We start from the raw sequence: 12610 nt of genomic DNA, 5'->3' as shown, positions 1-12610 counted from the left end.
TTCATTCCAATTCATTTTTATAAGACAAAATCTAACTTTATAATTTCTCCAAATCCTTCAAAAAATAAGTCTAAATAAAATATCTAAAAATAGCACATGTGCTTTTGGTTTTCATTTAAAATTATTGGCATTAAATGATATTAGCCACAACTAAAGAGGATAATGAATTTTAATTAAGGCTTGCCATCTTTATATCTTATTATACAAAGCAGTTTCCAAAGTAACAAAGACATTAAAAAGTATTACTACAAAAAATTATGTGCCTTTGCTACACACAGCATTTTGAGGCATCTCCTACAGTAATCTCAGATTACTCAGAAAGAAATGTACTATTAATATTGTGCCAAGGGAAATTATCTAAGAAAGCTGGTACATTCTGCTACCAAACAACTCTGTTAACAGGGGAAAAGAACATTGGAGTCATAAGACCCATCTTAGCTGTGTACCTTTGGAAAATCATTTAACCTCTTAAAAGACAAATTTCTTCTTCAGTAAGATAAAGTTACCATTGGCTCCAAAGAGTTGTTTAGAAGATTATGTTTAGTTATAATTTAAAGTTTTATTTTTTAAATCAAACTTATTTAATCCTTTGGTGGATCAAATTTTTTCAAACTAAAAAGTTTTGGTAATTAAATCAAAAGATGCATTCCAGGGCCTCCCTGGTGGCGCAGTGGTTGAGAGTCCGCCTGCCGATGCAGGGGACGCAGAATCGCGCCCCGGTCTGGGAGGATCCCACATGCCGCAGCGCGGCTGGGCCCGTGAGCCATGGCCGCTGAGCCTGCGCGTCCGGAGCCTGTACTCCGCAACGGGAGAGGCCACAACAGTGAGAGGCCCGCGTACCACAAAAAAAAAAGATGCATTCCATCACACATCTTGGAATCTTGCTTATTTCTTAAAAAAAAAAAAAAAAAAAACACCTATAAATATAGATCAGAAGTTGGCAAACTATGGCCCATGGGCCAAATCCTGCTGGCCCTGTTTTTGTAAATCGAGATTTACCGGAACACAGCCACACTCACTAAATTATGCATTATCGATGGCTGCTTTTACACTACAGCACTTGAGTTGAGCAACTACAACAGAAACCAGATGGCTGACAAAGCCTAAAATATTTACCACTGGCACGTTACAGAAAAAAGTTTGTTGACCCTGGCCATAAATGACTAGAAATTGAATTGGACAATGTATCCAAAAGGAATTAGGGGAAGAAAGAAAAAAATCAAAGAAATATTAAAATATATACCTAAATTTAATGCCCCACAATGCCACTCCAAAATCCTAAAAACAATCTAGGTTTCAAATGCAATTGGATCTAGAATAAGAAAATCTGGGTTACATAAAATATAAAAACAATACTAAGTTTATTAATAGTTTATTTAGAATTGCAAACTATATCTTTGTGCCTCTTCAAATTAAAGTCAATTATTATTTCTATTATAAATAGTATTTATATCTACTTTATACAAATTATATTTTTACCTGCTAATGGCTTGCTCCTCATCAGTTATTCCAGTCTCCCTGAATGCCCTGTTTGATTCCGCCAAACTCAAGGCAATTGCTCTCTGAAGATCATCTTTATCATCTCCAGTGAGATCAATCACATCTGAAAAGCAAAACTATCTTTCTCAAAATTAAAAGTCAAACAAAATGAAAGGTAATTCTTATAATGGAGATTTTATACCCAATATACCCTTTCCAATCAAAGTCAGCACCAACTTAATTCTGTATAAGAGCCTCTCTGAAGAGAATGCAAACATTTTTAAATTGGTTATACTTTGAAATTTAATGTTCTTCTCTATAAAATATACCTAAAGCAATTAAGAGTATAAATATTTTTCATTACAGAGGGATCTCAATATTTACTATGAAGTCTCTGATTAAAAGCTAATAAGCAGAAAGACTGCTAAAAACAGGTTCTTTAACAAAAACTGAAGCCAACATAATTAAACATTTACATTTATGCTTTCTGAAGTCAACCCAAATACACACACATTACAGTCGGCTATACTACCTAGACATTTATTAAAGTATAATAATTAAATGAGCTCTCAAAAACTATGTTTCAGAAACTAACTGACCATATATATCTATGTTTATATACACTTTTAAAGTCTGAATGAATGTATGAAGCTGTTAACAGTGGTTAATTTTGATGAGGAGGGTTATGGGGAGAAGGAAGTATAAGGAGCTCTCACTTTCTATTTAATGTTCTATGCATTCCTTTTAATTAAAAAAAAGTTTTCATTTCACAAAAAAGAAAAATATGCAAGTAAATGACAGGTTTTCTTTTGTTAGAATAAAATAAAGTAGTCTAGATGCTGTAAGTGTTCTTCTTCCAAAGAATAAAGTCTACAACTATTACCACATTCAAAAAAACTGATTTTTAATCCAATTTCCCAATATACATCGATTTATTTCCTTACCTCAAAAGATGTCAATTATACTCCTATTATCATTTAAACAATGATAGACCATAATATGTTACTAAGTAGGATATTACAAAATAATGGGATGAGAAAGAGAAAGAAGTATAGCTGTTACTACCTTATCTTTGCATAGTTGGGATTATGCTGGTTGGTATCCTGGACAAGTTTTATAATCATTTTGTTTATTTGTATTCGAGACATGTTAAAATTAATTTTTTTCTTTGTAATCTTAGAATATTATAAGAGAGAAACAAACAAAAGGGTTGGGGATGGGAGATAAAGTGTCTTCATTTTACCATCTGGCTACAGGATTATATATAACTACTAGAAAAAAAATATTTTGCACTTAATAAAATTAAAGTATATTGATAGTTTCAAAAGTCTACTTCTATTGTTATATACACTTTTTTCTCCAAACAGCAGTTTATGAGAATATTAAAAATAACAGTTGGCCACGGAAGATTTTTTTAATGTTCTTAGAGAGTATAACAAAACCTCACAAAAATGTAGTAAGTAAGGTCCAAAAAACTCAAGTCAAGTAAAATGTGGAACAGAGTTATAGAGCAAGTGAAATGATGGAGCATGCATACGTACGTCAGCAGGCCAAAGGTTTCCTAATTCTGGTTTACAAATTCTGAGTCCACCAAACCACAGCTGTAGATGGATATCACCTGGGTGTAGTCATTCAGTCCAGCTGAAATATTGATAAAGAAGCTAGGACTGGAGAGGCATGAAGTGGCCTCATAAAAATGAGAACTATCATGCTCATTAAATAATGACTAGAACTTGGGTGAGTAAAGAGAGAATAATGGAAGTAAAGAAAATAACTTGAAAATCACAAAGAAGCAGAAAAACAGGTTTTGGGGACACGATCAATTAGCCCTCAGACTCCAATCTCTCATTCTCCTTGTGTGCCTTCTACAACTACAGAAGCTGAAAAGATTAAAACAAACAAACCTATTTTCCTGACTCACCTGCAGTTATGGTTCTGGATAAAATTTAGGTTCCACCAATCGGATGCATTAGCATGAGATTTGGAAGGCAGACTTGAGGGGGGAAGCCACTATCCTGCTGCTTTTGGCTGTTTTTCTCCAGCATGACTGAAGAAATGTGGGCTGTTCCACAGTAGCAATCCAGTATCCAATTTACAGCTTCAGGTATGTCAAGAGATAGAGTAGAAGTGGTAACCAGACTCTGCACTCCAATGCCCAGGCACAGCTCAGTGGCAGTTACCTAATCCTGGCTGCTTGTTCCCTGGGCAGCAGCTATAGAGCTATGTACGCTCTTGAACCCTGTAGTCCCAAAGGCAGTCTCCTGATTCACTATCTTCCTGACTGTGGCAGACGGAATGGCTTCCCTGGCTGGCCAGTCCTGCAAGAATCTAGGAGTCATTTCAGAAAGCTGAGCTAGAGATCCTTCCTCCATTGCTTCCACTGATTTTTTTAAGAACCTAGTTCCCTGTATTAAATTTCTTCTTTGGAACTATCTAGAGTGTTTACTGTTTCATGACTGACAAGTAAACCAAACTGGCTAGAGCAGAACTCACCTAGAAATGGCAAGAAGTTATACTTAGAACTTTTCATAATTTAGCAATCGTAACTCAAGCAACACAAAAGCAAAAAACTAGGCAAGATGCTTTTAACCCTATTTCACAAATGAGATAATGAAGTTGCAAGGAATGAATTCTAATAGTATAAGAATAAAGAATGGCACTCAGGCTTCAACTTTAAGTCTTCAAATTATTAAGTCCAGCGGTCTTTCCTCCATACTAGCAGTATCCAAGTGTAATCCATGGATCCTTGGGATCCCCAATGACCCTATGAAGGAAGGGCTTCCTTAAATAAAAAATACTCTCATAATAATACTAAGATGTTATTTGCCTTTCCTACTGGGGTCACATTTGCAGTGATTATGCAAAACAACAGCGCATAAAACCACAGCATCTTAGCACAAATCAAGGCAGTAGCATCAAGTTAATTATATTACAACTATGCACACCCATTATGCAAAAAAAAAAAAAAAGCCGGTCTCTCTTATATTCTTGATAAAATGAGGAAACTAATTTTATTAAATCTCAAACATTGTTTTACATGTCCTTTTAATTCTATGTGACAAAACAGAAAGTATGCATAGTAGTTCTGCTGTATATCCAAGGTATGCTGTTGGTAAAGAAAAACACTAGAACCCTGCTTGAGTTGCAAGCTGAACTGATTTCTTTTTCATGGAGCACTATTTTTACTTGAAAGAACAACTGACAAACTACAAACTATGATTATTCAGACATCAGTATTTGGCTGACATTTTCTGAAAAATAAAGTGAGCCTGTCACTTGAAGAACAAATGAAGAGTATTTGTTGCCAATGATTAGCATGGAATTTTCAAGCAAAAATTGAAACTTCAGAAAACTTGTTTCTACCACTATGAGCCTGACATCTTCCCAATACTTAAAGGCTTTTCTGGTGAAATCGAGTGATATTAACAATTTCTATTTGTTTTATAATGTAGACTTTCTTCCAACATTTGGAAGGAAACCTTTTCCAAATTACCAATGCACTGTGTTATTAAGTCATGCATGGATAAACAATCCATTCAAAGAGCAAGATAAGACACTAGGAGCATCTTTTGTTCTAATATTTGGTCTCTGACCCAGTTCCTGACATAGAGCTCCTATATCACTTGGCATTTCCTAGCTTGATAGGAACATACTTTGCTCCAAGGAGCTGACTCTGGGGGGTTCCTAAATAGCTTCAGGATGGGCCACTGGTCATCAGAAAGACTAAGCCATGATGAGAAGCTTGGAATTTTGAGCCCTACCTCCCATCCTCCAGGGAGACATAAGGACTGGAGATTAAGTTAATAATTGATCAGGCCTACCTGATGAAACCTCCATAAAAATCCCTAAAATATAAGGTTTGGGGAGCTTCCAGGTTGGTGAACATATCCACATGTTAGGAGGGTGGTGCACCCCAACTCCACATAACAGAAACTCCTGGCTTGGGACCCTTCCAGACCTTGCTCTATATACCTCTCCATCTGGCTGTACATACTTTATCATAGTCTTTATTATATAATAAAACAGTAAAAGTAAGTGTTTCCCTGAGTTATGAGCCATTACAGCAAATTATCAAACTTGAGGGGGTCTTGAGAACCCCAATTTGTTGTAGCCAAGTCAGACAGAATGTGGGTAACCTGGGGACCCACTACTTGTGATTGGTGTCTAAGGTAGGGGCAATCTTATGGGACTGAGCATTTAGCCTGTGGGGTCTGATGCTAACTCCAGGTAGATGGTATCAGAATTGTAGAACACCCAGCTGGTGTTGGAGAATTGGTCGAGTGTGGGGGGAAAAAACGTCACATATCTGGTGTCAGAAGTATTATAAGTATGAGCACAGGAAGAAACAAGCAATTATAGTCTTTAGTGCTAGAAAGGTTACCTGACCACAGACTATCAGTTCTTAACTGAAAAGCTGGGGCTTGTTCCTTTAAGTGATGGAGAAGGTTTATTTATTATTTGTAGTTTCACTATAATTACAATAATTTTCTCCATGATGTTCCCATTACTTCATAAAGCTTCTTCTTTCCATAGGTCATTTTAGAACAATACAGAAATCTTGAATTATTATAATCTACTCACATACCAAATACATATGATTTTAAGAACAGATATTAAGAAAATAAAACTTTATTTTAATAGAATGGTTAATCCTAAATTTATTTTTCTGGAGTTTAATAGAATGATTTCTGTAAAATATGTAATAAACTATCAATTTCATAATGAAAAACAGCCCTCTATGATTCTCTTATGTGTTTATTCAAAAAGGAACAGAGAATAAGCTTAGCAGTAAACAATTTCTAATTGGCAAAAGTCAACTATAAAAACTTAGCCTTTGTAAAAATTCCATCCAAATACCAAAGTACTATGAATATTTTTCTGTCAATGCCAAGGGAGGACCTTGGTAAAACACCAAACTTTGTTTGAACCAATCCTCCCTCCAGTATTAGTATTAGCATTAGTGTGAACAGAATTCAAGGGCACAAGTGTGTTAGTGTCAGCTGAATAACACTGTAGAAAATCACGTTACAAAAGCCTATGAACAGTAATCTACAACATTTCAAGATTGACCAAAATAAAACATTTTTTCCTGTAAAGTCAGAAATATTATACCAAAACATAACATCCACCCTAATAAATCTTCCACTCTCCAAAAACTTACACACCAACTACCAAACATTTCTCTGCTAACTCCAAAACACAGAAAGTCATCAACTTAACAATAAATTAGACTTCAAATGTATGAACTTTTTATCACTCATTTTTTCTCATGAAAATGGTATATAAAATGACATGAGGCTTCCAAGTTAGTTCACAAGAGCCAATTTAGCCCATAATCTAACTGAATATATGCAAAGATTTTTATTTTAGAAAAAAAAAAGTTCTTTCTTATTTTCCTTACCTACATAAGGCTAAACCTAGGGGAAACACTTTTTTATTTTTAATAAGCCAAGCTTATATTTACTACCAGCAAAGATTTCTAGGCAGGGGAGTGATATGAGTAGAAATAACTGTTCGGGGAGTTAGAGGAGTTAAAAGTGCTGAACAAGAGTTTGAGAAGAGTTGTCATAAGAGTAGGTACCAGAGCAGAAAAAATCTCTGGCCCACCAGAAGGACAGGGATACCCTTAAGAGAAAAAAGCAAATATGAAGAAAGAGATGGTCAGCTGACTGGAAATGAGAAAAATACCATTCTCACTCTCACTCTGCTTCAACCACGGCTGTTGTCCTCACCATTTACCTCCTGAGCCAAAAACATACTCATACCTCAAGACCCCAGCCTGGGACACACCTCCCTAAGATATCCTTGAGGTTCACCCCTTCACTTCCTCAGGTCTCTGTATAAATGAGACATTTCCCAACCAACCTTCCATGTAAAATAGCATACCCCATGTCTGAACTACAACCTCATCCCTGCTGGCCTCTGTCCCTCTACCCTGCTCTATTGTTCTTCATGAACTTACTACTATCTGACGATATTTATTTATTGTTTACTGTCTGTCTTCCCCCTATGTAAACGGAGACACTTTTTGATTTTTTTAATGGCCTAAAAGCCTGACACATATTAGGCAATCAATAAATATTTGTTAAGCAAATAAAGGTTAATATCTAGACTATGGAATAGAAATAAAAATTAATGAGTCATCTCCACAGTGGCACTAGTTAGAATACTTGAGAATATACACTTTATCCAAAATTTTCCTAGTAAAAGGACAAGTAGCATAATAAAGTATCATGTTAAAAGAATACTTAAAATCAAGAAGACATAAGCAATATAAATTGTGTTGCTCATCCCACTCTCCCATTCTCCCCTGCCGTCAGTCAGTTCTCTTACGATGTTCCTACGTTTCCAATCCTCTCATTGCTAAACTCACATTCTCCAAAACAGTGACGTCCAATAGAACTTCCTATGATGATGGAAATGTACTATTATCCATACTGTCCAATAACGTAGCCACTAGTCACATGTGACTACTATTGACCATTTTAAATGTATCTATGGCAATGGAAAAAACTGAGTTTCAGTATTACTTAATTTTATGTTTAAAGTTAAGTCTCCACATGTAACTATTGGCAACTGTATTGAACAGCTCAGCTCTAAATGGTCTTGCTCTGTTTTTAATAATAGCTGCTAAATTTATAATGGCAGCATTACTAAGTAAGGAAAGTAATAATAAAGGAGCCATTCTTGATTTTTGTCATCTGTTTTACTGTGTTTTCCAACTTGGAAAAAATTAAAAGTTAACATTCTATATTAGTCAACAAAAAGTGCAAAGGCCCATGGCTACCATTCTGTCCTAAAGTTAAAGAAAATTCATAAAGTTATACAAGTAATTCTACAGTGTATGTCTAATATAGAATGTAAGTCTAATTGCATCCAATCAGTTACAAATAATTTTCATACCATTGTAGCATCTCACTTTTAAGCTTAACATTGACTTTTGATGAATCATCAAAATAGTTTTATGCATTAGAAATCTCTACAGAAAGAGATTTAACTTCCATTTCACTAATTTTTTTTTTCTATCTGTAGATGCTTGTTTAACAAATTTGGTGAATGGGAAAAATATCAGTATTCAATTAATAAAATCCTAAACTGCTTAACATAAGTGATTGGCCCTCAGCAGGGGTGAGAGCACTAGACTGGGATCTATTTATCATTTGTGCTTTAAATCACTTTTAGGCTAGCCAAGCAATATAAGCAAGATTAGAGTTCTAGGACAGAACTTCGACATTTTTCTCACTTTCTATGCAATCCTTACCAAATAATTCAAGTTCTTTTGGAGGATAAAAAAAAAATATATAGTGTGTCTTAAAAAAAAAAAAATACAGTGATTCTAAATCTGTGAAGAGTCTACCACTTAACACTCACTCCAATGTGTTATACTAGTTTCTCTAAAACTTAAGCCAATATGCGGCATTATTTTCTGTGTTAAAATTACCTACCCAAATCCCTCTTATCTTTTGATCCATACTTTGATTGCTCAATTGTAGCACATCTCGTTCTGGCGGGTATATACCATTTTTTTTCCCGTTTTAAAAAAGTTCAAAAGAATTTAATGATCATGAAAGAAAGAATATTACTATTTGATTTCAAATTGGGCAAAAGTCTTATATGGTCATGTCTATGACAGAGTTTGCCATGACACAAAGACTTCACACAATCTCTTCTCTGGTTATTAAATACACCTATGATATCTCTATATCTTGCATTGTTTCCTAGTTCCCTTTGCATTTTTAACTTCAAAACTCCTAACACAGTAATTTTATTTCTCATTTAAGCGAAGGGTAGGAGGCACTCATTTTACAATTCACAATATCCAATCTAGACAGGAGATGTAAGTAATTTAAAAAGGTGCCTCAAATTCTTGCTAACAGTACGAGAAAATGGTTTGGGTCTTTTCCCAGAATTCAACAGAGTGTTATATTACAGTATGGAATGTTACCAAAGCAATACTTCTTAATTCCTTATTATGCAGAGTACAAGCTTTCCTTGAAATGTTTCCTTTTTCTCTCAAAAATGAAAGGTAAAAATACACTGAGAAGGCCAACAATTGAAAATGTAATTACTCCTCTACTATTAAAGTTCACAAATATGTGTTCTCCTAATCAAGTGACATAATTTGCTTTCTCTTCTGATATACTTGGGTATATGAAAATTTCCCAGCAACCCCAAAAGTGGCTTCTATGGGATATTAGATTGAAAGCTAAATTTTTCTAGTCATCAAAAAAACATGTATTTTAGATCTTCTAAAAGAGACCTTCAGTTATAAGCTATATTCTAGCTTATAACAATAAAGAACCATTATATATTTAGCATTAGAGACTTTTATCTCAAAATATAGATGTTTTGTCAGCACTACAACCAACAGATGACACACTTAAAGTTAGCAAGGCTTTGTTTATGCTTTAGCCCGGTTGTAACAGACTTTATACTTAAAAAAAAAAAAGAAAAGAAGAAATTGAAAAAATAAAAACCCTTACCATATTTGCAAGAATTAAGTTCGACTATGGTCAATTTTCAAGTAACAATGCATTTCACATAAAATTGAGAAAATGCTCAAAAAGGGTTTTATATCTAGAATAATCCCTTGAAAACTTCCTCACACTCTGATCACTCTAATACTCCACACTCCTTCAGCACTTACAGTTTTCCCCAAGAGGCCTGCGTTTGAACATATATATTCATTTATAATTATTTTCTATCCTTCCCACGTTTTACCACCCCATCCAAGAGTTAAAAATACACAGAGGGGCTTCCCTGGTGGCGCAGTGGTGGAGAGTCCGCCTGCCGATGCAGGGGACATGGGTTCGTGCCCCGGTCCGGGAAGATCCCACATGCCGTGGAGCGGCTGGGCCCATGAGCCATGGCCGCTGAGCCTGCGCGTCCGGCTCCGCAATGGGAGAGGCCACAACAGTGAGAGGCCCACATACCGCAAAAAAAAAAAAAAAAAAAAAAAAAAAACACAAAGATTTCATTTCTACTCAGCAATTACAGCATAGTAATTTAAAGAATCTGCTGAATGCATGACATCTACTTACTTTCTCAGTTTTAAGCCCTGTAACACTTGGTATTATACAAGTGTCGTAACACTTGTAGTATTATTATGACACTACTAAATTTAAATGCTGAACAAAGACTATTTCCTAAAGGCAGCTGTACTTCTTAGAACTTTATGAAAGATGGTACAAATCTGTTAAATAGAAAAGAACTATTGTCACCTCATCAGCTATATTTTTCTGTTTAATACTAATACTATTATAATACAATCACCCCACTATATTTCTACAAGTTTTTTTCTCAATAATCTCAAACCAACTTTATGAACGCACTATCCAAATTATTCAATTATTAAATATGAATTAGCATCCTGGTTAGAAGGACAGCTCATTTTATCAATAAAGAAACCACAACAACGAGCAATTTGCTCAATAAGATAATCAGTAAGATGAAACCAGAAACTCCATCTCTCTACCATTTCTTTCAAGTGGAATATGAAAGTACTTAGTGCATATTTTCCGAGAGCTACACACATACACACAAAAATTATTTTTCAATTATCAACAAATGGGACACATGCTTTCTGAAAAAAGGCTGCTTCCTCCCTAAGAGCACCTATTCAAATCTCTCTTTTTGTCCATAACATTTTCACTATTCCTTGTCAAAAGTCTTGAACAGGTGTTAACATGTGACTTAAACAATAGTTTCTAATTTGCACACAGCAAATAAGACATCATCTTTAATGACAGTCTTATAATCCTAATTCTCCCCTGCAAATCTATATATGCTGTCCCACGTCTCAAAGTCTACCATCTACATTGAGTTCACAGCTATCATTCTAAAATCTTTCCATCCTTTCAACTAGAACACTGAACCATGTTCACTCAGCTTTGTCTCCTTCATTTTAACCAGCTGTCTTCAGTCAAAATCTTTCTTTTTTTCCTTTTTCTACCTAATTTCATTTTCCTCCCAAGTCTCAGAACCTTGAAAGATATGTTATTCTCACATACTAAGTCCTCCTCTATTTATATCACTTCTCTTTTTTCCAACTTCTTATAACAAGCTTCTCAACCCTGTTCAAGAGAACTTTCATTGGTTTCAAAACAGCTTTTTTACACATATTATCAAAAACAACTCAACAAACACTTTTTGAGAAACAATAACATCCTATTATAATGGTGGGACTACCAATGGTCTCTTTTAAGTTTAGTTTAATTTGGTAAGCAAGAAAGGCACAGCAAATAATTTCAAAATAGCACAGTACTCGTTAAGACAGAAGTATGCTCTGGGTGTCAGAAAAGCCCTTGGTTCAGTCTAGGGGCTAAAGGAAACATTCTAGAGCCAGCAGCTCTTAAGCTAAGTCTTATAACATCAAAAGAAATTAGGCTAGGGATAAAGGCTGGAGGGGATTCCAGACAGAAGGAACAACAAGTGTAAAGACAGAAGAAATTAAATAGCCCTGGGTGAATGAGAACTTCTGATCTATTCTGCATTATCACAGTGTAAAGTGAGAGGAGGAAAACAGTAGAAAATGAAGGTAGAGATGTAGATAGGGGCCAAACCACACTTTGTCTTGAACTTGGACACAGCAACTGAGTCTGTCTTACATACATAAAACTTCTCCCGTCACCTATTACATGTGTGAGATAGGAGTATCCTAGCTTTGGCTGACATAAGACCATTTTTGGAGCAAAAACACTAAGATTACCTTGAAATTTTGAAATTAAAATACTTTATCAATGAACATTAAACAGCATTTAATGTCAATCAATAGCTATAAACATCTATGTGAATGGGATCTTCCTGGTTGTTTCCTAACTTTGAGAAAGTCTATAAAACAAAATCAAAAATTCTCTTTAAGTACAAGTTAGTAATCAAACTTCTCAAATCCAGAATGCACAGAAATACCTACATTTTATATAATGCAGTTATTACACCATAACGAGATAGAGATAAATGAACATATTTTTCAAAACTCAACTATATAAGCATAAATTATTCACATTATTAAGAAAAATTAGAGTCCCGTGTAAAATTTTCCATATGCATGTATGTGTATATGTGTATTTATTTATTTTGTTATGTTGTAGTAAGCCTTTTTCCAAGATCTTTATTCTGGAGAGGGGTTGGA

The 12610-nt window shown here is 34.8% G+C and overlaps 1 protein-coding gene across 2 annotated transcripts in view; it reads right to left on the bottom strand.

The window, feature by feature from the left end:
- USP25 (ubiquitin specific peptidase 25) overlaps positions 1-12610 on the bottom strand; it is a 140945-nt gene that overhangs the window by 103899 nt on the left and 24436 nt on the right. For both annotated transcript variants that reach the window (XM_007454290.1, XM_007454289.1), the window contains exon 4: positions 1480-1603. In XM_007454290.1, coding sequence (XP_007454352.1) covers positions 1480-1603 — 124 coding nt within the window. The remainder of the gene's footprint in view (positions 1-1479; positions 1604-12610) is intronic.

The sequence above is a fragment of the Lipotes vexillifer genome, unplaced genomic scaffold, assembly GCF_000442215.2.
Source record: "Lipotes vexillifer unplaced genomic scaffold, Lipotes_vexillifer_v1.1 scaffold729, whole genome shotgun sequence".
In the NCBI taxonomy this organism is placed as follows: Eukaryota; Metazoa; Chordata; class Mammalia; order Artiodactyla; family Lipotidae; genus Lipotes; species Lipotes vexillifer.
Note: the sequence above shows the minus strand (reverse complement) of the source record. Positions and strands in the feature narration are given on the sequence as shown.